This window comes from Pristiophorus japonicus, chromosome 5 (genome assembly GCF_044704955.1).
Source record: "Pristiophorus japonicus isolate sPriJap1 chromosome 5, sPriJap1.hap1, whole genome shotgun sequence".
In the NCBI taxonomy this organism is placed as follows: domain Eukaryota; kingdom Metazoa; phylum Chordata; class Chondrichthyes; family Pristiophoridae; genus Pristiophorus; species Pristiophorus japonicus.
Window position 1 is genome coordinate 78,593,540 of NC_091981.1, and position 27,673 is coordinate 78,621,212.

General features: G+C 43.9%; 1 protein-coding gene across 1 annotated transcript in view; it reads right to left on the reverse strand.

Annotated features, from left to right (window-relative positions):
• The window catches only part of myo10 (myosin X), a 445,108-nt gene that overhangs the window by 249,864 nt on the left and 167,571 nt on the right, over nt 1–27,673 (reverse strand). The window contains exons 5-9 of the mRNA XM_070880183.1: nt 18,213–18,347; nt 17,020–17,144; nt 14,685–14,698; nt 14,461–14,545; nt 7,954–8,057 (exon numbers count right to left, since the gene is read on the reverse strand). Of these exons, the coding sequence (XP_070736284.1) occupies nt 7,954–8,057; nt 14,461–14,545; nt 14,685–14,698; nt 17,020–17,144; nt 18,213–18,347 (463 nt within the window). The remainder of the gene's footprint in view (nt 1–7,953; nt 8,058–14,460; nt 14,546–14,684; nt 14,699–17,019; nt 17,145–18,212; nt 18,348–27,673) is intronic.

Consider the following 27,673-nt stretch of genomic DNA (forward strand, 5'->3'; position numbering starts at 1 on the left):
CATCTGATCTTGCAACGATAAGATTTGAGGATGTGCTAATCAGCATCCTGGTGTCACCATGGGTTGTTGTCCCAATACACAGTGGTAGAAATCAGATCTGTGCCTGAGATTTCATTCATAGGGCGCTCATTATCTCAGCTAGAGTCATCTGGTTGAACAGAGAGCCATGGGGGAATATTTGCACTGAGGGGCCAAGTACTAACATTGGAAAGGAAGGGTTGCATTGCAATTTTGTACCAGTATTTCTCAAATTCATAACCAAGCTGCTGAGAACTAGCTTGGTTTGAGATGGATATGTGGTGTATCGGATCTCCACAAAAATTAAAAATCAAAAGCATGAATTTAATATTCAGTGTCATTAGAAATGAATGAAAAGTAAAAGATAAAATATCACACAGATGGATTGTGCTACAGTGTGAATTGTCACTGTGTCTTATACCCATCTTCTACAGTTGCATAAGCAGATTCCCGAACCACATTGCTTCAGCATCACTACTGTGTTAGAAAGCAAACTATCCAGAAAAGTAATAAAAAGCTTAGGACAAGTGAACTCTTTTATATAAAAAAAACATATCATGTAATAGAGCGGCAGTTGGCAAGAGGTGGGAGCAGCGTCGGAGTGGCCTATAAAGGCCCAGCGGGAGCTCGAGGGTCAGCGGCAGTTGGTGAGAGGCAGGAGCGGCCTATAAAGGCCCAGCGGGAGCTCGAGGGTCAGCGGCAGTTGGTGAGAGGCGGGAGCGGCCTATAAAGGCCCAGCGGGAGCTCGAGGGTCAGCGGCAGTTGGTGAGAGGCGGGAGCGGCCTATAAAGGCCCAGCGGGAGCTCGAGGGTCAGCGGCAGTTGGTGAGAGGCGGGAGCGGCCTATAAAGGCCCAGCGGGAGCTCGAGGGTCAGCGGCAGTTGGTGAGAGGTGGGAGCAGTGTCAGAGCGGCCTATAAAGGCCCAGCGGGAGCTCGAGGGTCAGCGGCAGTTGGTGAGAGGCGGGAGCGGCCTATAAAGGCGTACTTGTGCAGCTACAGCGGGAGAGAAAGCAAAATAGAAGTAGAAAGGAATCAAAAGGTGACGTCACAGTCAATGGGGTAAGTGATTGGCTGGTGATTGGTGAGTAGCTTTTCTTTTTGTTTTTTTATATCAGTAAGTGAACTGTAAGATTGTTATTACCAATTTAAGGGTATCTAAGAGTTAAAGCATAGCAGGAGAGATCGGTCACGTGATATGCTCCTCCTGTGCCATGTGGGAACTCAGGGACACTTCCGGTGTCCCTGACGACTACGTGTGTGAGAAGTGTGTCCGCCTCGAGCTCCTGACGGTCCACGTTACGGAATTGGAGCTGAGGGTGGATTCACTCTGGAGCATCCACGATGCTGAGAATGACGTGAGTATCACGTGTAGCGAGTTGGTCTTACCGCAGAAGGGTCCACAGCCAGATAGGGAATGGAAGACCAGCAGGAAGAGCAGTGCAAGGAAGGTAGTGCAGGGGTCCCCTGTGGTCATCCCCCTGCAAAACAGATACACCGCTTTGAGTACTGTTGGGGGGGATGACTCATCAGGGGAGGGCAGCAGCAGCCAAGTTCATGGCACTGTGGCTGGCTCTGTTGCACAGGAGGGCAGGAAAAAGAGTGGGCGAGCGATAGTGATAGGGGATTCAATTGTAAGGGGAATAGATAGGCGTTTCTGCGGCCGCAACCGAGACTCCAGGATGGTATGTTGCCTCCCTGGTGCAAGGGTCAAGGATGTCTCGGAGCGGGTGCAGGACATTCTGAAATGGGAGGGAGAACAGCCGGTTGTCGTGGTGCACATTGGTACCAACGACATAGGTAAAAAAAGGGATGAGGTCCTACAAAACGAATTTAAGGAGCTAGGAGCTAAATTAAAAAGTAGGACCTCAAAAGTAGTAATCTCGGGATTGCTACCAGTGCCATGTGCTAGTCAGAGTAGGAATCGCAGGATAGCACAGATGAATATGTGGCTTGAGCAGTGGTGCAGCAGGGAGGGATTCAAATTCCTGGGGCATTGGAACCGGTTCTGGGGGAGGTGGGACCAGTACAAACCGGACGGTCTGCACCTGGGCAGGACCAGAACCAATGTCCTAGGGGGAGTGTTTGCTAGTGCTGTTGGGGAGGAGTTAAATTAATATGGCAGGGGGATGGGAACCAATGCAGGAAGACAGAGGGAAACAAAAGGGAGGCAGAGGCAGGAGACAGAGGGGAGATGGGGCGGGGGGCGGGGTGGGAGGACGGAGAGGCCCGGGGCAGGGAACAGGAAGGGCCACTGTGCGGCAGAATTCTAAAAGGACAAAGGTTGTTAAAAAAACAAGCCTGAAGGCTTTGTGTCTTAATGCAAGGAGTATCCGCAATAAGGTGAATGAATTAACTGTGCAAATAGATGTTAACAAATATGATGTGATTGGGATTACGGAGACGTGGCTCCAGGATGATCAGGGCTGGGAACTCAACATCCAAGGGTATTCAACATTCAGGAAGGATAGAATAAAAGGAAAAGGAGGTGGGGTAGCATTGCTGGTTAAAGAGGAGATTAATGCAATAGTTAGGAAAGACATTAGCTTGGATGATGTGGAATCTATATGGGTAGAGCTGCAGAACACCAAAGGGCAAAAAACGTTAGTGGGAGTTGTGTACAGACCTCCAAACAGTAGTAGTGATGTTGGGGAGGGCATCAAACAGAAAATTAGGGGTGCATGCAATAAAGGTGCAGCAGTTATAATGGGTGACTTTAATATGCACATAGATTGGGCTAGCCAAACTGGAAGCAATACGGTGGAGGAGGAGTTCCTGGAGTGCATAAGGGATGGTTTTCTCGACCAATATGTCGAGGAACCAACTAGGGGGGAGGCCATCTTAGACTGGGTGTTGTGTAATGAGAGGGGACTAATTAGCAATCTCATTGTGCGAGGCCCCTTGGGGAAGAGTGACCATAATATGGTGGAATTCTGCATTAGGATGGAGAATGAAACAGTTAATTCAGAGACCATGGTCCAGAACTTAAAGAAGGGTAACTTTGAAGGTATGAGGCGTGAATTGGCTAGGATAGATTGGCGAATGATACTTAAGGGGTTGACTGTGGATGGGCAATGGCAGACATTTAGAGACCGCATGGATGAATTACAACAATTGTACATTCCTGTCTGGCGTAAAAATAAAAAAGGGAAGGTGGCTCAACCGTGGCGATCTAGGGAAATCAGGGATAGTATTAAAGCCAAGGAAATGGCATACAAATTGGCCAGAAATAGCAGCGAACCTGGGGACTGGGAGAAATTTAGAACTCAGCAGAGGAGGACAAAGGGTTTGATTAGGGCAGGGAAAATGGAGTACGAGAAGAAGCTTGCAGGGAACATTAAGGCGGATTGCAAAAGTTTCTATAGATATGTAAAGAGAAAAAGGTTAGTAAAGACAAACGTAGGTTCCCTGCAGTCAGAATCAGGGGAAGTCATAACGGGGAACAAAGAAATGGCAGACCAATTGAACAAGTACTTTGGTTCAGTATTCACTAAGGAGGACACAAACAACCTTCCGGATATAAAAGGGGTCTGAGGGTCTAGTAAGGAGGAGGAACTGAGGGAAATCTTTATTAGTCGGGAAATTGTGTTGGGGAAATTGATGGGATTGAAGGCCGATAAATCCCCAGGGCCTGATGGACTGCATCCCAGAATATTTAAGGAGGTGGCCTTGGAAATAGCGGATGCATTGACAGTCATTTTCCAACATTCCATTGACTCTGGATCAGTTCCTATCGAGTGGAGGGTAGCCAATGTAACCCCACTTTTTAAAAAAGGAGGGAGAGAGAAAGCAGGGAATTCTAGACCGGTCAGCCTGACCTCAGTAGTGGGTAAAATGATGGAATCAATTATTAAGGATGTCATAGCAGCGCATTTGGAAAGAGGTGACATGATAGGTCCAAGTCAGCATGGATTTGTGAAAGGGAAATCATGCTTGACAAATCTTCTGGAATTTTTTGAGGATGTTTCCAGTAAAGTGGACAAAGGAGAACCAGTTGATGTGGTATATTTGGACTTTCAGAAGGCTTTCGACAAGGTCCCACACAGGAGATTTATGTGCAAAGTTAAAGCACATGGGATTGGGGGTAGTGTGCTGACGTGGATTGAGAACTGGTTGTCAGACAGGAAGCAAAGAGTAGGAGTAAATGGGTACTTTTCAGAATGGCAGGCAGTGACTAGTGGGGTACCGCAAGGTTCTGTGCTGGGGCCCCAGCTGTTTACATTGTACATTAATGATTTAGACGAGGGGATTAAATGTAGTATCTCCAAATTTGCGGATGACACTAAGTTGGGTGGCAGTGTGAGCTGCGAGGAGGATGCTATGAGGCTGCAGAGTGACTTGGATAGGTTAGGTGAGTGGGCAAATGCATGGCAGATGAAGTATAATGTGAGGTTATCCACTTTGGTGGTAAAAACAGAGAGACAGACTATTATCTGAATGGTGACAGATTAGGAAAAGGGAAGGTGCAACGAGACCTGGGTGTCATGGTACATCAGTCATTGAAGGTTGGCATGAATGGTGACAGATTAGGAAAAGGGAAGGTGCAACGAGACCTGGGTGTCATGGTACATCAGTCATTGAAGGTTGGCATGCAGGTACAGCAGGCGGTTAAGAAAGCAAATGGCATGTTGGCCTTCATAGCAAGGGGATTTGAGTACAGGGGCAGGGAGGTGTTGCTACAGTTGTACAGGGCCTTGGTGAGGCCACACCTGGAGTATTGTGTACAATTTTGGTCTCCTAACTTGAGGAAGAACATTCTTGCTATTGAGGGAGTGCAGCGAAGATTCACCAGACTGATTCCCGGGATGGCAGGACTGACCTATCAAGAAAGACTGGATCAACTGGGCTTGTATTCACTGGAGTTCAGAAGAATGAGAGGGGACCTCATAGAAACGTTTAAAATCCTGACGGGTTTCGACAGGTTAGATGCAGGAAGAATGTTCCCAATGTTGGGGAAGTCCAGAACCAGGGGTCACAGTCTAAGGATAAGGGGTAAGCCATTTAGGACCGAGATGAGGAGGGACTTCTTCACCCAGAGAGTGGTGAACCTGTGGAATTCTCTGCCACAGAAAGTGGTTGGGGCCAATTCACTAAATATATTCAAAAGGGAGTTAGATGAAGTCCTTACTACTCGGGGGATCAAGGGGTATGGCGAGAAAGCAGGAAGGGGGTACTGAAGTTTCATGTTCAGCCATGAACTCATTGAATGGCGGTGCAGGCTGGAAGGGCTCCTGCACCTATTTTCTATGTTTCTATGTCAAGGCTAAGAAAAAAATGTATTACTTGCATTATATTTGAACACTTATTTCTTGCTATGACTGTTTAATGAGAGAGTTCGGGCTCAATTTCCCCCTGTCATTTGCACCGTATTTTTGGTGCGCGCTGTTTTTTCTGGCAAATTAATTTTTTTCCAAGTTTCCCCCTGCGATTTGCGCTGGCGTAACTGACTTAGTTACGATTTTTCTCGGCCAGTTTTTTTTTCCCCCCTCATGTCTGCGCCAGTTTTTTCAATTGTTAGCAGTTTGGCCAACATTTTTTTCTCTTAGGTTGGTGTATCTGGCCACTCCCAAAAAACTGGTGAGTTAAGAAAATCAGTGCACCGTAATGTTGTATTGTGTTAATGAAACATGGTTCAGTTTTAATGTAAAATATATTTTATTCAAAAGTTTACAATAACTTAACAAAATTATTCTTGTATTAAACTTCACTTTAAGATCACTCAAAAAATCACATAAAGTTGTAAATTTACATAACTTACAAAACATTTTTAATTTGAGAACAGTTACAACAGTAACAATATTAACAACAGCAGCAAAGAAAGGCTGCACCCATCTCTCATCCCCCTTATTCTAAGACCACCCGCTGCGCTTGGTCTTGGACACCCCACCACCCCTGCCCCCAGGCGGTGGCACAGTGTTTCTGGGCTTGGTACCAAGCTTATTCTTTCTAATATCTCAGGTACTGTGCACCTTTTGAGGGTGGGGGGGCATCAGCGTCAGGTGGCAAGTTGGAGGGCTTTGGGCTCTTCAGAGGCCGGTGTGGGGATTGGAGAGGGAGTAGCAGTTGATTCTGTCAATGGGCACGGTGTCTGAGCGTGTTCCATATTGCAGCAGCTAACTCCCTCATGCACCCTGACAGTGTCTCAACGACCTGCAACAATCCCTCCCTCATGGCCAGTGGCATGGTTTGCACTACCTCTGACATTCCCTCCCTCATGACCCCTATTCCCTCACTGATGGTCCCGGATATCATTCCCATTTCTCGTCAGAGTGTTGTTACTTCTCCCGATAGTCCCGCTATATCATCACTCATCCCACTGATGGTGTCCAGGAGTGATCGCGTAAGGTCAATGCACTCTACACTCAATTACATCATCTGAATCACATCGGTTAGATCCTGCATCTCAGGAGAGCGTGGTCGAGCTCTCCCTCCCCTCCTCCACACGGGAGTGGCTCGCACCACATCACTGCGACCCGCAACCTCAGAAGTTGTGAAACCATGGAATGTCCCATCAAACCACTAGCCACGGAAGGGGCTGTCACTTCCATGAGCGGCACCTCCTCTAAAGTCAGTCCAACAGTGGGAGATTCATCCAGCACCATCCCCTCCCCCTCACTCCCATGGATCAATTGGAAGATGTTTTCCTCTTCTGCATCGTCAGGGTTAGCCTCAAGTTCTGCAAAGTATAACAGAACAGTCAAATGGTTAGCAGCAGAAGTGGGGGCAGGGTGGGTGGCATGAGTAGGCTCACACATCGCAGGCCAGGCTGCAGGTTGATTTGAAGCGCCATGATGAATTTGCAGGACTTACCCTCTCCCTCGAGTGTGGGCCCAGCATGTGCAGTACTGATTGCTTTCTTCCAGGCAGGACCCATCAAAGCAGCAACCCTCTCTTCCAAGGGTGTCAGTGGGTACAGATTTGCCGGGCCTCCTCCTGTTCGAGTTCTTTCCCTTTTGTTGTGTGCCACTTTCCTCTGCAAAGATGAAAATGCAACTTTTTAAAGAGAGGGTGTCTTTCTGCTGGGTGGGACATACAGATGGTCACATTTACAATTGCAATTCCATTGATAAATGAAAATATTACTTACACTAACTACTTGATCAAGGTCCTGCCATTTCTTTTTACACTGGCTTTCTTGTGGTATTCACCATTGTGCAGTAATCTTCTGCAACTTGGTTCCAGCGTTTCTTCATTTCTTTTGGTGGAACTTTTGTGTGACCTCTGCTGGTGTCCAGCTCTTGCCATCTGTTCTCAATCACAGTAACTAATGCCTCCACTTCTTCCTGTAAGAAATTCTTGGTCCTTGCACTGCATTGCGTCTTGTATTGCTCCAGCTGCGATTTTCCCAATGCTCTCACGCAGTAGTTGTAACACACACAACTGGCTCTTTAAAGATGGCCGATTGCCAAATCTGAGCATGCGCGTCCATTGGAACGACGTCAAAAATGTAACTTTTTTCCTCGCACATGTGCAGAAGGTGTGGCATTATTGGTGCAGACAGCAGGCTCTTCCCCCCCACCCCCACCCCACTCCCCGAGGCGACTGGACTCGCTGTGCAGCACCAAATTCGGATTATACATCGGGGAAAGTTTGGCAAAATATTTCTGGTGCATTTCTGGCCTAGAAAAACTGGTGTAACTCTGGCAATACGCCAGAAAACGGGCTTGGGGAAAATTGAGCCTTTAATTTTGAAATTCTTGAATGCTATTGCAGCTATTATTGAAAAGCATGGGCCAAGTGTGCACAACAATAAATCTGAGTGACATTTCTATCAAAGAGCTAACAAAAGCTTCCTCAAATGTTCTGCTGATAATAAATCTTGGAACTGCATTTACAATTCTCATAGTAAATGTAACTTTTATTACTCTGCAGTAGGGTGACTAAGAACGGTCATTAAGAAATGCATAATGTTCCCACCAAGAATCTTCAACATCATACCGTGACTTCCTGAAAGGTCTGTTTGTCATCAATTGTACTGTCCACATTACATCCAGACTGTCTCAAGTAATAGTAATTCTCCGCTTCAGATAAATAACATATCTCTGCAGAATAAAAATTAGAATAAAAATTAGAATTTGTTTAACTCTTGGTAGTACTGAAGATTACTTTTATTGTAAAGAATTAAAAAAAATTTTTTCCATGTATCTAGTGGTCTCCAGTTGCAAATATATTTATTTGAAGCTCACATTACTGATAGTACTGGAAAATTAAGAAAACATCCATGCTTCAAAGTGCCAGTGAATTAATTGGGTGAAAAGAAAAAAAAAAAAACTGTAAATGCTAAAAATACACAGCAGCACAGAAAGACAAATTAGAAATCCAGGTAAACTCTTCCTGCAGAACCAAGAAATGTTTTTTGTTCTGAAGACGGATTCTACTGAAATGTGATCCTGTCTTTTCTATCCAGATATTGACTGAACTACTGTGTAAAATTTGATTAATGCAGCTGAAAATGAGTTTATTACAAAAATAAACATTTTAAATCAGAGTCAATCCATCACCTGAGGGTAACCAGATTTTAAATTACTGAAAATGTCCTTAAAAGTATATATAAAATTATTTTCTATTAAGATTGGGTACAGTAGTTAGTTCCTTAGTGAATTAAAAAAAAAATTAATCCTAAAATCTTTCAGCTTAATTTTTGGAGCCACTTTAAAGGCCTGCCCACGAGTGCAATTAGCGGAAACTCCCAATGGTGATTAATTCACCCTGGGGCGTGGCCAGTTCTTGTGGGCAAAGCTAGCTTCTAGCACAAGGTTTGTAAAACTATTGCAAAAAGTCGTGGAAACTTGGATTGCACTGAACGCTATTTGTGCTTAAAATTCCACTATATTTTGTGCTGGTTACACCGATATTGGAGGAATTTTGTCAAAAAACCCCAACACAACTCCAGGCCATCACAAATAAAGTATAAAAGCAAAAATGTAAATTATTATAAACCAATTAACTTTAAAACATCAGACAATTACAATTACTTCTATTTCAGAAAGACCAGTTTCACAATCTACTTGGAGATATCCGCACAGCTGGTATGTAAAGCTTAAATGCCTCCTCAAGTACTTGAAACAGAAATGAAATTCAAACAGTACAGGTGCGATGTCCAAAATGCGGAGTTCCAGAATCTGGACACTGGGCCGATCTGGGGCGGGGTCGCCCGGAAACTGGAAAATGTTCCAAAATCCGGACATCCCGGACGCCCGACCTCCCCCTGCCTCGGCCCAACCTCCCCCTGCCTCGGCCCGACCAACCTTCCCTGGCCCGACCTCACTCGACCTCCAGCTGCCCAGCCTCGGCCCAACCTCCAGCTGCCCGACCTCCCCCCTGCCTCGGCCTGACCAACCTTCCCTGGCCCGACCTCACTCGACCTCCAGCCTCGCCCAGCCTCCGCCCGACCTCCCCCTGCCTCGGCCTGACCAATCTTCCCCAGCCCGACCTCACTCGACCTCCAGCTGCCCGACCTCCCCCCTGCCTCGGCCTGACCAACCCCTCGAACCCCACCCCACCTTCTTCGGCCTAGGCAAAGACGTTCCGAAATCCGGAAATACCTAGAATCAGGAACAGCCTCGGTCCCGAGGTTTCCGGATTTCAGATGTCACACCTGGACTTGATTAAGGACCCCAAAACAATTGTGTTCTTGTCTATTCATCTCACAAATGCACTCTTAGGACTATTTTTTAAATAAGTTTTTAAATATATAAATAAAATTTATTATCATCATAGGCAGTCCTTCGGAGTCGAGGAAGACTTGCTTCCACTCAAAGGTGAGTTCTCAGGTGACTGAAGAGTCAAATGGGGGACCCTAACCCTAACCCTGTCTCTGTCACAGGTGGGGCAGACAGTGATTGTAAAGAAAGTGTGGTTGGGAAGCCTGGGTTGACGTATGCTCCTTCCGCTGTCCACTCTTGATTTCTGCTCGATCTCGGCAATGCGACTAGAGGTGATCAGCATCCTCCCAGATGCTCCTCCTCCATATTGGGCAGTCATGGGCAAGGGATTCCCAGGAGTCGGTGGGGATGTTGCACTTTATCAAGAAGGCTTTGAGGGTGTTCTTGAAGCATTTCCTCTGCCCACCTGGGGCTCGCCTGTCGTGTCGAAGCTCCACGTAGAACCCTTGCTTTGGGAGTTTCATGTCGGGCATGCAGACAATGTGGCCCGCCCAATGGAGCTGATCGAGCATGGTCAATACTTCAATGCTGGGGATGTTGGCCTGAGCGAGAACACGAACGTTGATGTGTCTATGCTCCCAGTGGATTTGCAGGATCTTGTGAAAGCAGCGCTGGTTGTACTTCTCCAGTGTTTTGAGATGTCTGCTGTATATACTCCATGTCTGAGCCATATAGGAGAGCAGGTATCACAACTGCCCTGTAGACCATGAACTTGGTGCCGTCTTCAAACACTCTCTTCCTCAGGTGACCGAAGGCTGCACTGGCACACTGAAGGCGGTGTTGGACCTCATAGTCAATGTCTGCTCTTGTTGAAATTTATAAGGATACTGCTGATTGCTATTTCCCCAAGCTCAGGAGCAGACAGTCAATAATAACAATGAGCTGGGTAGGATGCTTGGACTAAAGGTTAAGTGACAGAACATTGTGATTTAGCCTGGGAAAGGCAAAAAAACATGTCAATTCCTCTCCCACCGACATAGGGAGACTTGGTTGTTTAATGTGTCAATGGGGTGCACTTGCCAGACAAATATTTGAGAACTTTATTCTACACTATGCTTTTAAGATATACAGTATGCATGTGAAGACAATGCAGTATTTGAAGAATGTTGGTTACAAGTTAGGGTCTGCTGTAATTAACTTCTCAAGCCACTTGTGTATCCCAGAAGCAGCCCGAGCATATTGTTCTGGAAGTTGACTCACAGTTGAAATCTACTTGTACAACAGTGCAACCCAGGCATGAAACAGTAGCACCTCCCTGTGATCTGGACTGGAAAGTTGTGTCTTTTTGCACATGTGTTTCTTTAATATCTGAAGGGAGACAAAGAGGGAAAAAAAAGGAGGGAAAGTAGGGGGGCAAGAAACAAGGAACGAATAATAGAGAATAGAAAGAAAAGGAAATAAAGGAAAGTTAAGAAACATTTATATTGCTTCTTTCATGACCTCAGAATGCCACAGCCAATGGTGTATTTTTGAAATGTAGTCACTGTTGTAATGAAGGAAATGTAGCAGGCAAACTTAGTACAGCAGGTCCAACAAACACAATGTGATAAATGATCAGATAATCTATTTTTTAGTGATGTTGGCTGAGGGATGAATATTGATCAGGACACTGGTGAGAACTCTCCATGGGATCTTTGAATGCCCACCTGAGGGGGCAGTCAGATCCTCGGTCCAAAGGATGGTAGCTCCGACAGTGCAACACTACCTCAGTACTGCACTGAAATGTCAGCCTAAATTATGGGCTCAAGCCTCGAAGGGTCTTGAACAAATGACCTTCTGACTCAGTGAGATGGTAACCACTAAAGCCAAGACTGATATCTTATTTCACGGTAAGGTGAACATACAACCGCAATTATGATCAAACTCACTTAAGTCAAACAACATATCTTTGCTTAATGCTACAAAATAAAATATGACACATCTCCTTACAACAGTGGGGCATTTTACTTGACTTAAACAAAATGGCCTGGATTTTGCTGTCAGTAGTGAAGGAACGGCTTCCGTTCACCCTGTATACAGTTGCCCAGAGACTTTTCGCAGGCTTGTCAGTGGAGATTTCCACTAATCGGGTATCTGATCTAACTCACCGCACACTACACAGAATCTGTGGTATCTATGAACAGGGAAAGCAACAGTGAGGCTCTTCAACCAATCAGATTGAATTATCCTCACTGACACACTCAGACTGCAAACTAGGTAGTAAAAATCAGAAAATATAAATTACATTTAGTGGGTAAGTACCATAAGTTCACGACATAACATGTCTTTCACTGTAGGGTCTATTGGTGAGCAACAGTGCACCCTAAGCTCAGAGTATCTGACAGCAACTTCTGGATTTCCATGTTTAACTGCGCATGTGCAAGCGCCAGAGGTTGCTGTCAGATTTATCCTGTAATAATGGTGAATGCTGATAGCCTCACTGTTATTATTGTAGCAAATTCCGGGCTGATGTTTTCTAACTGTTCCTCCAGCATTTCTCACTTTATGTCTACATAACTCTTTCGCAACTCTGTTTAAAATCTTGACCACCTTTTCATTCTCCCTATTTCTGCCTAAAAATGTATCTTTTCTCTTATCCCCACAGACAGGATCAAAGGACTTTTCAACACTTTGGCGCAAGAAGTTTTTTGACAAGCTGTGAGCTTCTTATTGTTTAGTCTCTGGGGAAAACAACTTCCATCGAGCACATTAACCACCTTTCATCGAGGCATTCGTTAAAAAATGTTCAAAACAAATTATTATTTATATAGCGCCTTTAGTAGTAAAACATCCCAAGGCACTTCACGGGAGTATAAGACAAACAATTTGACACCGAGACAGATAAGGAGAAATTAGGGCAGGTAATCAAAAGCTTGGTCAAAGAGGTAGGTTTTAAGGAGCGTCTTAAAGGAGGAGAGAGAAGTAGAAAGGCGGAGAGGTTTAGGCAGGGAGTTTCAGAGTCTGAGACCTAGCCAACAGAAGGCACGGCCACCAATAGCTGAGTGATTATAATCAGGGATGCTCAAGAGGGCAGAATTAGAGGAGTGCAGATAATTTGGGGGGTTGTGGGGCTGGAGGAGATTACAGAGCTAGGGAGGGGTGAGGCCGTGGAGGGATTTGAAAACAAGGATGAGAATTTTGAAATTGAGGCGGGGCTTAACTAGGAGCCAATGTAAGTCAGCGAGTACAGGAGTGATAGGTGAATAGGACTCGGTGCGAGTTAGGACACGGGCAGTCGAGTTATGGATGACCTCAAGTTTACGTAGGGTAAAGTACTGGGAGGCCAGCCAGGTGTGTGGTTAAATAGTCAACTCTAGAGGTAACGAAGGCTTGAATGAAGGTTTCAGCAGTGGGTAAGCTGAAGCAAGGGTGGAGACGGGTGATGTTACAGAGGTGGAAATAGGCAGTCTTAAGTTATGCCACAGATGTGTGATCGGAAGATCATTTCAGGGTCAAGTATCACACCAAGGTTGCGAACAGTGTGGTTCATCCTCAGACAGATATGAGATAGAGGGATGGAGTCAGTGGCAAGGGAACGGAGTTTGTGGCGGGGCCCGAAAACAATGGCTTCGTTCTTCCCAATATTTAATTGAAGAAAATTTCTGCTCATCCAGAACTGGATGTCGGACAAGCAGTCTGACAATTTATAGACCGTGGAGGGGTCGAGAGAAGTGGTGGTGAGTTAGAGCTGGGTATCATCAGTGCACATGTGGAAACGGACGCTGTGTTTTCGGATGATGTCATAAGAACATATGAACATAAGGGGCCAAGGGGCAGCATATAGATGAGAAATAGGAAGGGACAAAGGATAGATCCTTGAGGGACACCAGAGGTAACTATGTGGAGCAGAAAGAGAAGCATTGCAGGTAATTCTCTGGCTACGATTAGACAGATAAGAATAGAACCAGGTGAGTGCAGTCCAACCCAGCTGATAACAGTGGAGGGGCATTGGAGAGGGTTGGAGTGATCAACCATGTCAAAGGCTGCAGACAAGTCGAGAAGAATGAGGAGGGATAGTTTACCTTTGTCACAGTCACAAAGAATGTCATTTGTGACATTGATGAGAGCTGTTTCGGTACTGTGGCAGGGGGCGGAAACCTGATCGCAGGGACTCAAACATGGAGTTGCGGGAAAGATGAGCACAGATTTGGGAGACGACAACACGATCAAGGACGTGAGAGGAAAGGGAGGTTGGAGCTGGGGCGGTAGTTTGCAAGGATGGAAGGGTCAAGGGTTGTTTTTGCGGAGAGGGGTGATGACGGCAGATTTGAGGGAGAGGGAGACAGTACCTGAAAAACTTACAAGAACACTTTATTAAAGAAATTCCAAATCCTTTCACTAAAAAAACTGGCCAAAACAAATCCCGAAACTGACTGTGCTCCACAAACTTTTGTTTTCATACAATCCCATCTTCCCAGCAGGGAGTGGTATTTGAAGGAGCGCAAGTTGGAAAAAGTGCGATTATAGCACGACAGCACCAATTTTTTGATTTTCATTCCTTTCAAATGTGGCTCTTAACTGGGAATGCAGGGTTGGTGAATTAGCCCCATCATTTCATCCTGCATCCTTGTTCCCCATAGAAATTTCATTGGGTTTAGCAATGGGAAAATGGTTAAAAACCAAAACCTTATCAATGTTAACCCACCAGAGTAACGACTGTGCAGGCACCATCAGAAACCAACAGCGTCACAGTGGTTAAGAAAAGCTGGAGCGAGTGTCTTGTACAAAATCATCTTTGCGATTTTATTGAGATTACACCTCCATTCAGACCCGATTTACATGGAATTGGTTCATCACTCACCTTTCTGCTCTTTATCTGTTCCAGCCAGCAGTGCATAGAAAATGTGATAATTCCTCTCCCCAGGGTTCTGTCTGACTACACGGTTCTACACAAAAGAGACATTATCATTTCCTGAATCTTGCCAAACCATGGAATTAATGACTAACATTTTGTTGCTAGGAAAATTAAAACTGCATGAAAAGCAAATATAACAGTTAAGTGTTTCAATCATGAAATGCTCTTACCTTTTCTAATAAATCTTTTTTTTTTTAAATCAGTCAAGAAAAACAATTTACAACACAGCTCCTTTATTGTACAAATGCAACAAAAAAAATGAAATTCTACAAACCGATGTTTTAATCCCTCGAGACTGACACTTTGCCTCGAAATAGAATATTACATTAGTTTCTCAATTTTGTTTGGAGTGGGCCACATTTGGTTTGGCTGTTGAAAATAGTTTTTTCATTGTCTTGAGGATTAACGTTAACTGTTTCTCTCCACAGATGCTGCCTGACCTGCTGAGATTGCCAGTATTTTCTGTTTTTAGATCAGTAAAATGCTCCGATTGGGTCCCCTTGATCACATGACCCGATTGCTGATTGGCCCTCTTGAAGGATGAGGGGCACCCAGCAATTTCACTGGAATGTGTAATTAGAACTACCCTTCCTACGTAATCAGTGACTTTGCAAAGTGTAATTTGAGCCATTCTGACTGCTGACTCCAGACAGGAGAGAGCTCACGCTCATAGGTTAAGACCTCTACCCCCACCCCCAGTTCCTGCCCCATCCCAAGTTTCTGCCCCATCCCAGCCCAAGTTCCTGACACCCCCTCCCCAGTTCAAGTTCCCGACACCCTGAGCCCAAGTTCTTGCTCCATTCCAGCCCAAGTTCCTGATGCCCCCTCCTCCCCAGCCCAAGTTCCTGTCACACCCAGCCCAAGTTCCTGACTTTACCACTAGCCAACCCCCATCCCCCACCCCTCCACACAGTCACGCCATAGATGGGGCATTGTGTGTGGGTTACAGATTGTTAACAGGTTTATTGGGTATTAAGTGGACAATGACAGGATCCTGACTTCCGGATTTGATCCACTCCAATGTCACACACGCACCGAGCTTTTCGATAAATCAACCAGGTATCAGGGGAGGAGGGAGAATGTGGCGCGGGTGTAAAGGGAGTGGGGTCTCTCTCTCTCCCCAGTCTCCCTCTCCCTTTATCCCCAGAGAGTCGGGATAAATGGGTCCTTTTCGGGTTGGAAATCGGTGGTTAGTGGTGTGCCACAGGGATCAGTGCTGGGACCACAACTGTTTACAATATACATAGATGACCTGGAAGAGGGGACAGAGTGTAGTGCAACAAAATTTGCAGATGCCACAAAGATTAGTGGGAAAGCGGGTTGTGTAGAGGACACAAAGAGGCTGAAAAGAGATTTAGATAGGTTAAGCGAATGGGCTAAGGTTTGCCAGATGGAATACAATGTCGGATAATGTGAGGTCATCCACCTTGGGGAAAAAAAAAAACAGTAAAAGGGAATATTATTTGAATGGGGAGAAATTACAACATGCTGCGGTGCAGAGGGACCTGGGGGTCCTTGTGTTGAATCCCAAAAAGTTAGTTTGCAGGTGCAGCAGGTAATCAGGAAGGCGAATGTTGGCCTTCATTGCGAGAGGGATGGAGTACAAAAGCAGGGAGGTCCTGCTGCAACTGTACAGGGTATTGGTGAGGCCGCACCTGGAGTACTGCGTGCAGTTTTGGTCACCTTACTTAAGGAAGGATATACTAGCTTTGGAGGGGGTACAGAGACGATTCACTAGGCTGATTCCGGAGATGAGGGGGTTTGATAGATTGAGTAGACTGGGTCTTTATTCGGAGTTCAGAAGGATGAGGGGTGATATTATAGAAACATTTAAAATAATGAAAGGGATAGACAAGATAGAGGCAGAGAGGTTGTTTCCACTGGTCGGGGAGACTCGAACTAGGGGGCACAGCCTCAAAATACGGGGGAGCCAATTTAAAACCGAGTTGAGAGGGAATTTCTTCTCCCAGAGGGTTGTGGATCTGTGGAATTCTCTGCCCAAGGAAGCAGTTGAGGCTAGCTCATTGAATGTATTCAAATCACAGATATATAGATTTTTAACCAATAAGGGAATTAAGGGTTATGGGGAGCGGGCGGGTAAGTGGAGCTGAGTCCACGGCCAGATCAGCCATGATCTTGTTGAACGGCGGAGCAGGCTCGAGGGGCTAGATGGCCTACTCCTGTTCCTAATTCTTATGTTCTTATGTCTCTCTCTCGCCCTTTCTCCCCAGTCTCTCTCTCTCCCCACTTCTGGATTTCTCGTATGTCGTACTGTGCGTGGCCAGATCGAGGGTGCCTGCATAAAAGCGGGGGGGGGGGGGGGGGGGAGTTCAAGACGCGCATGCACAGAAGGACACAAAAAAAGATATTGCAAATAATCACTCTAAAAAAATATGTATTTGCGAAGTGTTTTTCACAAAATAAACAGTAATTTCACTTTAAACTAAGGAACATTGTTCGAACTTTTTTGAGGTGCATTGTAATGTCAGTCACATTAAAGGATACAATCTATGATTTTGCCTCCCTGAATGTTACCCCTCTGACAGAAGTTCAGCTGAATGAACTTTCCAAATCGACTGGAGTTGTTGTTGTAGACAGTCTTCGCATTACCAAATGCTTCCATGATAGGGCTGTTGGTTTAAAGATAGGTTACGATTCAGCAAGTAAGTTATTAACTTCACATAAAATAATGATGCACACAGACTAACTAATTGCTTGCTTTTAATCAGATTTTTTTAGAATGAGATACAAGATTATCGAAAAAAAAATTAAAATATGTAGTCAGGGTATCTGCGATAAGTTAATTACGATTAGCAAGTATAATAAATGTAATAATTTCTACTTGTATTATAAAATTAAACTATAAGTGAAATCCACTATAGGCACAGCCCCACAAGTTTGAAATGTAGGCTCCATGGACTGGAGTTATGTTTCTTTTGAGGCCAAGATAGGTTGAATTCTGCAAGATTAGTATTTGTAATCCAGTTGTCAGTGTTACTGAAAGCTTAAGGCCCCTAATCCACACAGCAGAATTGTAGACCTCAACTTTTTCACATCCATAACTTTGCCTCTGGAATAAAAGAGCCAAATTTATTAGTGTAATTATGGAGAGGCATTTGCAGCTTTGCATTGTCTGCTTTAAACTGGCCAACATATAAAAATAGAGGATAATATTTGCAGAGGCAGGCAGAAAAGCAGCTAATCCTACCTCACAAAAACATCACCTTTATTGATCAGGAAGATTCCAGGTTTCACCCCTAGTCTGTGCTGATTAAGTAGGTTTCGATTGGGAGTGTAGACATTACCATTGTCTTAGTGCCCCTAGACTGCTGAGGGAGGAAATATATTGGATAGGAATTCAGCTCCAGACAACTAGCCACTGGAAACGTTCTGGTGCCCATGGAACCATGTCCCCAACATGAGTCATTACTTTCAGAAGAGGAGGGATAAGGGGAGGGGGCAAAAAGGAAAGGCTGCATTTAATGGAATCATCATAGAAATGTTTACATCTGGACAATTTGATCCTCCTGGCTGAAGAAAAGTCTAAAAAAGCACAATATTAGGACTTGCCAAGGATGGGAGGGCTTAATGTTAGACAGAAGCATTACAAACATTATAGTTATAACAAATTTACTAAAGTAGGTTAAGATTTGAAAACTCAGTGAAACTTTGTAATAACATTTGAGCACTTATTTTACCTGCTTTCCAAAATAGCCTGTTCAACATAGGAGATCTTTTCCTTTGCTGTTGCTTCAAGGGAATGTTGGCTCATTGCTGATAAATACTTCAGGATAAGTTTTGTGCTTTCTGTTTTTCCAGCACCACTTTCTCCACTGAGGGCAAAAGAATATACAAAGTTAACATAAATAAAACATGATGGCAATGCTCAACAAACTATTACTCCACAACATCACTCACTTTTGCCCTACTACACTCCCACTGCCACTGAAACCATTACCCGTGCTTTCATTACCTCAAGACTCAACTTCCTAAATTCTTCCTTACACAAACTCAAACTTGATCAAAATGCCAATGCCTGCATCCCATCCACCAAGCAACCCTGCCCTCATTGGCCTGTACTGAGTCCCAGTTCACCAAATTCCTCTATGGTCTCAAACATGTTCTTTACAAGCTAGCTCTAGTCCTATGACTGTGACTTCCTGTGAAAATACCAACTGCACCCCCCCCACCCAGCCCGAGACATTCTTCACCAGGTTACAGAGCTTGCAACGGCCTCGATCCTACCCGCTGAAATTCCCTCCCTAAACTTCTTTGCCTGCCTCTAGACTTGAATATTTTCAATGCTCTCCAAGCCAGCTTCCCACCTTCCACCCTACATAAACTTGAAAACGTCAAAAACTCTGCTGCCTTTATCCTAACCATTGGTGGCCATGCCTTCAGCTGCCTAGATCCTTAGCTTTGGAATTCCCTCCATAAATCTTTCCATTTTGACCATGTTTTTGGTCAACTCAGACTGTTCTCTCCTATGGGAAGCACATTGAGACATTCCATGATGTTAATGGCTCGATACAAATGAAAGTAGTAGTTGTTGATGACATATATTCACAAAATTCTAGGTTGTTTGATCTCTGAATAAACTCTACTGAAGTGGATGCTTTTTTCTTACTAATTAATGCAGCTTTTAGTGTTTAAACTCTCTGGGGAATCTCACTATATTAACTCCAAAGGTGAATTAGCCATATTTAAATACAGCTAAAACATTCCGGGAAGGATAACTGTTGCAATCGCAACTGCGTAAAAAACTTATTTCTTCCATTATAATGCATTATTAAAGGCAATATTTCAAATAAAATCAATTAAAACATATACTTCAAAGCTCCTGGTTGACTGCAGGTTTTTTTCTATATTAATTTGCAATGATGATATTGCAACTATTAATCTTCCAATGTGATCAAACAGCCTGTAACCAGTGCAAAAATAACCCTACCCCAAAACAAACCCCAAAATAGAATGTTGCAAATAATAGCAAATTAAATGGCAAATTTAATCTCGAAAGTTTTTGAGCTTCATTCTAAGAATTTATCTTTTACCCTATCCTATTAACAACTAGTTTACAGTCACACCCTAGTCCTCCATTATTACTTACGTTAGCCAGTAAGCGCTCACATAATAAACGGAGTTAGCTTATAATATTGTGGGATCAAAAACCAGTGATCCCGCACCCTAGCTGTAACCACGGCGAGGTGGGAGATGAACCGCATGGTGATTGAAGTGCCTGACCCCACGTGCATAATGCTGGCAGGCAGGTTCCAATATCTGACACTATGAACAGCCGCCACATTACAATTGAACTGCGGCAGTGGATAGCCACTTGATTGCAAAGCTGGCCTGTCCAGAAGGAATTTTGGGGAATAAAGTTGAAGTTGGCCCCTTTACAGAAATGTAAATTCCTCTGGAGCCAGAAGAACGCATTTTCGGTGTTCCAGACCACTAACCTGCCCTGGACCATTTTGTGGGCCCCACTACCACCAATGGCAGGTGCTGTACACCTGTAACTTGCCAGCATATGGAATGCTGGGGTCACAGGAGACAAGACTAGCGGAATTCCAACAGGTGACACCATCATTGCATCAGGTTGCAAGGAGGCAAATGCAACTTACTGGTCCCATCCCAGCCCCCACATGAAATCTCAGCGTCAGTTTCTTCAGGCAGATACCAAGCAGCATTAGCAGATTCCACCCCATTTCATGACCCCGCTCACCCTGGTTACACCAGCAGTCTGCCTCAATCCCAAAGGAAATCCGGGACCTTTAAATTTAATTCATTTTCAGGGCAATAAATTTAATTATAAATTTCAATGCACTATTTTGTGATGTGTACTTTTTCTATCCTATTCTGAATGAACCACCACTGGGATTTAATTGCACATTTGTTGCCGAATATGCTGTTCATCATACCAAGAAAATTAAACAGACTGGAACTTGAAAGTTGGTATTTTTTTTTTTTAATAAAGTGCTCCATTTTAATTCAGTGGGCCAACCCCAAACTGCATGCATCACCTTAAGCCATAAAACATGTCATGTGGTTTCTGAACTCTTAACATGTTTGCCAGCTCCACGCCATTCCAGAACAAAGTCCCTCTTGAGAATGCAGCCTATGATTGCTTTAGTGTGCACAAAACCAGTTGTCAGCTACTCTTAACAAAAGAAATTGAACAACTTTATGCACACAAAAATAATCTGGACTGAACAAAATTTATAGCCAAATAGAAATCTCTACTTCTCCATCAGATATGATACTTCTGTGCAGGTGCAGTTCGTAAGTTGCTCAACACAGTTTTTTTTAAAAAACAAAGCAGCACTGGTCAATAACAGATGTTTTAGAGGCTTAGAGGCATCCTTGCTGTTGCTCGAGTTTCAGTAAAGCACAATGGTGGTGAGGGGTATTATATTTTTTATACTATGTCCACTTGAACAGAGAACTGACAACCAACAGTAGATTTTATCCTTTCAAAGTTAGATTGTGTCCTCAAAACATCAGTTTGAGCTACAGTGATGGGAGCAATTTGAGGTGATGAATTGAGAATACTGGACAAATAGTCAATTGCTCATTAGTGAGTATTGGCTAAAATAAAATATATTAGTGCCAAAGCACTAATTATACCTATTGAAAATACTGGTTCTGGGAGGAAGCATTCACACAGAGTAGCCTATTCTAAACAATGCACCTCAAATTTGCAGGTTATATATGTTTTCTCTCATCTACATAGCAACATATATAAAATCGGCAAGTAAGAGAATTATTTATTTTCAAGTTTCTGCCAGGTGATGTTCACGTTACAAGAATTGAAGACAACATACTTGTTGCTTTATTGCCATGAAAGAATTTACTTCAACAATAACAGCACAAGGGGAAAAATAAACTGTAGACCGAGATAGTGGGCATGATTTTCAACTGCCAGCTGCTCGTTTCTGGCCTGAAAATCAGGCATCCAACAATTGAAAAATCCCAGTTGGGGGGCACCTCTGCTGCCCCATTGATGTCCTCCAGATGTAATTTTCAGGTGGGCCAGTAAATGGGTGGGAGATTGCTTAAATTTGCGCTGTGCATGCTCTGTCCATTGTGAGTCTATGCTGTGAGTGCCCTTACTAGCGGTCTTTAAAAAGTTCCAGTTCCCATTGAGCCAATTTCACCACGTTTATATTGTGGGGCAGATTTTGACACCTGCAACACTGGAACAACCACATCTCATTGCTCGAAAAGCACAGATGTGGCTTTAAAGCAACTGCTCAAAGGCCTGCATGGCTACGATTCTTACCATAGACCTTCCCCAATGTTGGCGACAAGAATATCAGTACTACATTGCTGGTCTGTATAGGTTGGCTGAGAGCTTGCCCATTTGTAACTAGAATTAAATACTAGCCCCAACAGCCATTACCAGAGGCAGTGAAGAAAACTCAAGGGGTGTTACTCCCTTTGCTAGAGCACCTTCTCATTTAGATTACAGGACTGACTTAAGTAGAAATGATGCACTGAAGAGGTGATGCACAACACCAGATAGAAAATCAACCTTCATAATGATGGTTCTAGAGTTGCTCCGATAAAGTAGAGATCAGGTCATCTGACCACCTTCACAGTAGAGATTTTCATTAAAATGTAGGAGAGGATGAAACTACTATACAAGGTTTTAAAATATGTACAAGTTATATTTCATACACATTTTAAAAATCCTATTCCAAAAGTGAAACTTTATCTTTACATACTGCCCATTATTCAAACAATTGTGCTGAGTGTGCTCACTTGATGTCTCAGCACATACAATAATGAAGTAATTCATATTAAGGTGAAGTAAAAGTCTAACATTCCTAATGTCAGCTGATAAGAGTTAAATTTGTGATGTACAGTCTGGATTAGGAGAGGCTAGGCCTCCCTAGTTTGTTGGATTGGGGAAAGGGAGAACCCAAATAAAGAGTAACTTTACATTTTAAAACTAAGAGAAGGAAATAAAATTCAGGTCTGTCCAAGACTTAAATCCTACTGCCATATCTAGGAATGTGTTTACAGTAGCCTATTGGTTATAACACTGGACTAACAGCCCAGAGGTCATGAGTTCATGGCAAGTTGTGAAATTGAATTCAATAAGCCTGGTAAGTTCCAAACTAGCACTAGAAATGATGAAAACAGCTGTTTTTGTTGTTAAAAACCTATCTGGTTCACTAATGTTCTTCAGGGAAGGGAACCCGCTACCTAGAGCTGGTCTGACCTACCTGTGACCCCAGTCCCACACCCTGTGGTTGACTGTTAATACCTTCAATTCAACAAAGAACAGGATACAAACAAACTTTGTCTTCTCATAGGCAACCACATTCTCACCACTAACCACTTTCTCTAGTGCAACCTATCATCCATTTTTTCCCTTGCTCTCCAATCTTTAGGGCTTTTAAAACTCAAACTTGTTGTCACTTCTCGATTCAGCTCATGTTTTCTCTCACCATTTTCAAGCTTGCCCTATACTTTGGATAGTGTCTGGATCAAACCTAGGCAGAGTATAAAAGTGTATGTTGTGGAAAAAAAAAGATTTACTTTTAGTAAAACTTATTCTTTACATAGATGAGACCAACTTTAATGTGCTTGGAATATTTAATTTCATTTTAGGTGTTAGCTAATGTGCGAGAAAAATGGACTGCCCATTGTTTGAAATGTCTACCTAAATAACCTCAGCTTAATAAAAAAGTCTTCAAATTCCCATTCATTATTTTACTGAGTATGCCTCAGAATCTCTATTCATGCTCCCAGGAAGGAGTACATGTTGGGTGAGGAGACAGAAGTTAGGATCTATATTAGACATAAACCTTAGACATAGACCTTAAAGCTCTTTAACATTCTGAACTAAACAAGTGCCATTTTGCTCCACATTTAGACTATTAAAACTGTTTCCCTGATCCAGGAGGGAAATCATCGAATGCCAGGACTAAAGTATCACCAATGTAAAAGTTTATTTATATATACAGGGGTTGGATTTCTGCAGATCCTTTCCCACTCGTGCACCATGACTTTGGTGGGAGATCTGCAGAAACTCCAGAGAAACAGAGTAAACACCATTTTTCTGTGAGGTCCCAGGCTCTCCCACCAAAGTTACAGCGAAAAATTAGGAGAACCCTCATGGAAATTCACTTCCATAGAATCCACGTAATTCAATTTTACATCAAAGGCAATGTATTACTGCACAGATCAACAACATTTTGCATTTATATAGCATCTTTAATGTAAATATAGTCCTACTGCACTTCACAGAAACATAATTAGACAAAAATGGTTACTGAAACAAAGGAGGAAATATTAGTAACCAATAGCTTGGTCAAAGAGGTGGGTTTTAAAGAGGGTCTTAAAGGGGGAGGTGAAGATTGAGAGGTGGAGGGATTTAGGGAACAAATTTCAACAGTGTGGGACCTAGAATACTGAAGGCACAGTCGCCAATGGTGGGGCGAAGGGAGGAATGAATATACAATAATCCAAAGTTGGAAGAGGTCTTGATAGGGGTGGGGATGTAGAGCAGGAGAAGGTTACAAAAATATTCAGAGGCAAAGCCATGTAGGGTTTACATGAGGATGTGAATTGTAAATTGGGGGATTTGGGGGACCAAGAGTCAATATATCAATGATCAAATCTCAATTACAAACACATCCGCATTTTGTTCAAATTTGCTCTCTGGCAATGGATTTAAAGTTCAACAGTCCAGTATGATGCAGTTCTTGTAACATTCATGAGCCGTATATTTAATATGTTAATTTTGTGAAGATAGTCATTTAATTTCATGTGAGGATTGTCATATTGTTGCAAAAATGCCAAGAATACTCGTGATCTGATCGCACTTGCCTAACAAGAGACATTTTTCTTCATCTAATGTTTGGATTCATTGCCAATAACCATTTGCAAAGTTGGAATTTTGCTCACATGGTATTTCTATAATAATTTTGTTCTCCAAAGTATTTTTCCCGTTCATAACATGGTTCTTCTCTCTCCCCCTTCCTCACAAAGTCTGAATCAGTTCCAGATTCTTTTTTTTTATAAACCTGAAAGAATGCTGCTGCAGAATAACAACATTAACCACTTGGTGGTGTGTTCCGCTTGCAAAGTAAAACCAGAGAATGTCTATCAATGGACCAGAGCACTACATTACAATCGCTTCATGTGGTGATTCTTCCGCTTGCACCTTGATTAGCCAAGTGTCTGTCTTGGTCTTTATTTATAACACTAACTTCCAGGTTCAGAGCAAACTTTCCTTCAGCTTGGTGAATAAAGCTCAAATCTGTTTCACATTTCCTTGCTGTGCCTTGTTTTCACGATGCAATAAGGTTGCCAAAAATAAATGTTCGTTTCACATCCAATTTCTAAAAATAATAAATCCAGCTAAAAATGCCTTGAACTGGTTTGCTTTTCTTTGCTTCCATGTCAACCCTAGACCGCATTTAACAAAGAACTGATGTTAAAATGGTAAAAAAATGTTGAAAGAATACTCTGTTTTATTCTTCGGAAGCGCCAGCTGTAAAAACTAATATAAAAACAGAAAATGCTGGAAATCTCAGTGGGTCAGGCAGCATCTGTGGAGGGAAAAGCAGAGTTAACGTTTCGGGTTGACAACCCTTTGTCAGAACTCGGACGAAGGGTCGTTGACCCGAAACGTTTACTCTGTTTCTCTCTCCACAGATGCTGCCTGACCCACTGAGATTTCCAGCATTTTCTGCTTTGATTTCAGATTCCAGCATCCGCAGTATTTTGTTTTTGCAAAAAATAATAATTTAGTCAACCTTGCATTCTGTTCAACAGTTACATTTTCTCTCATTTCCTGCTTATTGCTGAAGTTACAACTTTCCTCAATAGATATTTTAAATGCAAGGTCAATTTTTATTGTCAATGACAGCTAACTGCTACTTTCACACACAAAGTTCACACATACATACGCTTTATCATTTTGTCAGATGCAGGTGCTCAGCTCTCCCATCAGTATTGTAATTGTAAAATTATTTATTAATATCTCTCCGAGTAAAGACATCACCTTAAAGTAAACTCACTTCACTCTGGCTTACTTGCTCGAGTACTAAGAACTGACACAAGAACATAACATAAGAAATAGGAGCAGGAGTAGGATACCTGGCCCCTCGAGCCTGCTCCGCCATTCTGTTAATTAACCAATCCTCTATCCATGCTAATATATTACCCCCAACCCCATGAACTTTTATCTTGTGCACCTTATCGAATGACATCAGCCACAATGTGAAGGGGGGGAGACTTCACATTCATAGTGACAAGAGTCACAAAATCTCCATATGAAAGTGCTAGTAATAATTTTACTACCAGCACTTGCAAAGTGGGCCTCAGTTATAATTCTCCCTCTTATTACAGCAAATTTTCAAGCTTTCTCCTAAACATGGCATTATTATAAAGCATCTTGTGTGGCCTGTTTTAAACATTTGGTGAATGGATGATGAGGTGAAGTTGTAAAAGTTGCAGTACATTTGATGCACAATGCTTGAAACCTATTGTATCAAAATGAACAGTGCATCCAACATCCAACAGGTTCGGTAACTTTAAAAGATCCAAATTTAATACCTGCAGTACCATCCTGAGGGATGTGTTACACTGAAGTGCATTTCAAATGATCAGTGATTGCACTCAGCAAATTTGCTTTCAGAGAAATGGGTATGGAAAGACTATTTTAAATATCTTTGAAAATCAGTTAACAGAACTAGATCACTGAGGAAGAAATAATCACATCAAATTTAGTCACTTTAAACATTCTAGTTAAAAAGTAGGTTATTACTGGAAGATGTGTTTGAAACATGATCAGTGTCAGAGGTATTTAATTTGTTCAGGTAACAGAACACTGCAAGCACACCAAGAATTTGCAAACAGCTGTCTTCCATCTGTGGTCTCACTGGTCCAATCTAATCAGTCATGATTTCTTTCACCCTCCCCAGGCCTTTTTCTTCCTCAATTACTAATTGCACCTGATGTGACCTCCTCAATTGGCCTTTTACAAGAAAAGGAGCAATGACCCAATAGAAGTGTGGTCAAGTATTTCACCATCACACCACAGAAATTCTCCCAACACCCTGCCCCCATCATGTATTGTTCCTGCAACAGAGGAACAGCTATGACTTTTTACTGTTTCAATTTTACAAAAGCAGAAGCAAGTAAAGTATAACATTAATTATGGGGGTATGGGGTGAGAGTGCAATTAATTTAAACTTTCAAGGTAGGCAACTTTAGTTGTAGAACTGAAAATCTGTATTTCACTAATATTCATACAGTATTTTAATTACACTTTCAAAGTTTTCCTTGCAAACATCTCCAATGATCCAGGAGTTGCTTGGGAATTTGCTTCTCTCCTGTACCAGTAAGAACATTTAGTGAAGATGTATTTTTAAGTGTTCAAAGATTTCAGCTAGACAATTTTAGGGAGGGGTGAGAGGGTGGAGGGAGGGAGGGAGGGAGGAGGGAGGGAGGGAGGGTGGAGAGAGGGAGGGAGGGAGGGTGGAGGGAGGGAGGGAGGGAGGGTGGAGGGAGGGAGGGAGGGAGGGAGGGTGGAGGGAGGGAGGGGTGGAGGGAGGGGTGGAAGGGGTGGAGGGGTGGAGGGAGGGGTGGAGGGAGGGAGGGAGGGAGGGGTGGAGGGAGAGGGGTGGAGGGGGGGAGAGGGGTGGAGGGGGGGAGAGGGGTGGAGGGGGAGGGAGGGGTGGAGGGGGAGGGAGGGGTGGAGGGGGAGGGAGGGGTGGAGGGGGAGGGAGGGGTGGAGGGGGAGGGAGGGGTGGAGGGGGAGGGAGGGGGTGGAGGGGGAGGGAGGGGTGGAGGGGGAGGGAGGGGTGGAGGGGGAGGGAGGGGTGGAGGGGGAGGGAGGGGTGGAGGGGGAGGGAGGGGTGGAGGGGGAGGGAGGGGTGGAGGGGGAGGGAGGGGTGGAGGGGGAGGGAGGGGTGGAGGGGGAGGGAGGGGTGGAGGGGGAGGGAGGGGTGGAGGGAGGGGTGGAGGGGAGGGAGGGGGTGGAGGGGGAGGGAGGGGGGGAGGGAGGGGTGGAGGGGGAGGGAGGGGGGAGGGGAGGGGGGAGGGAGGGGTGGAGGGGGAGGGAGGGGGTGGAGGGGGGAGGGAGGGGGGGGAGGGGGAGGGTGGGAGGGGGGGGAGGGGGGAGGGAGGGTGGGGGAGGGGG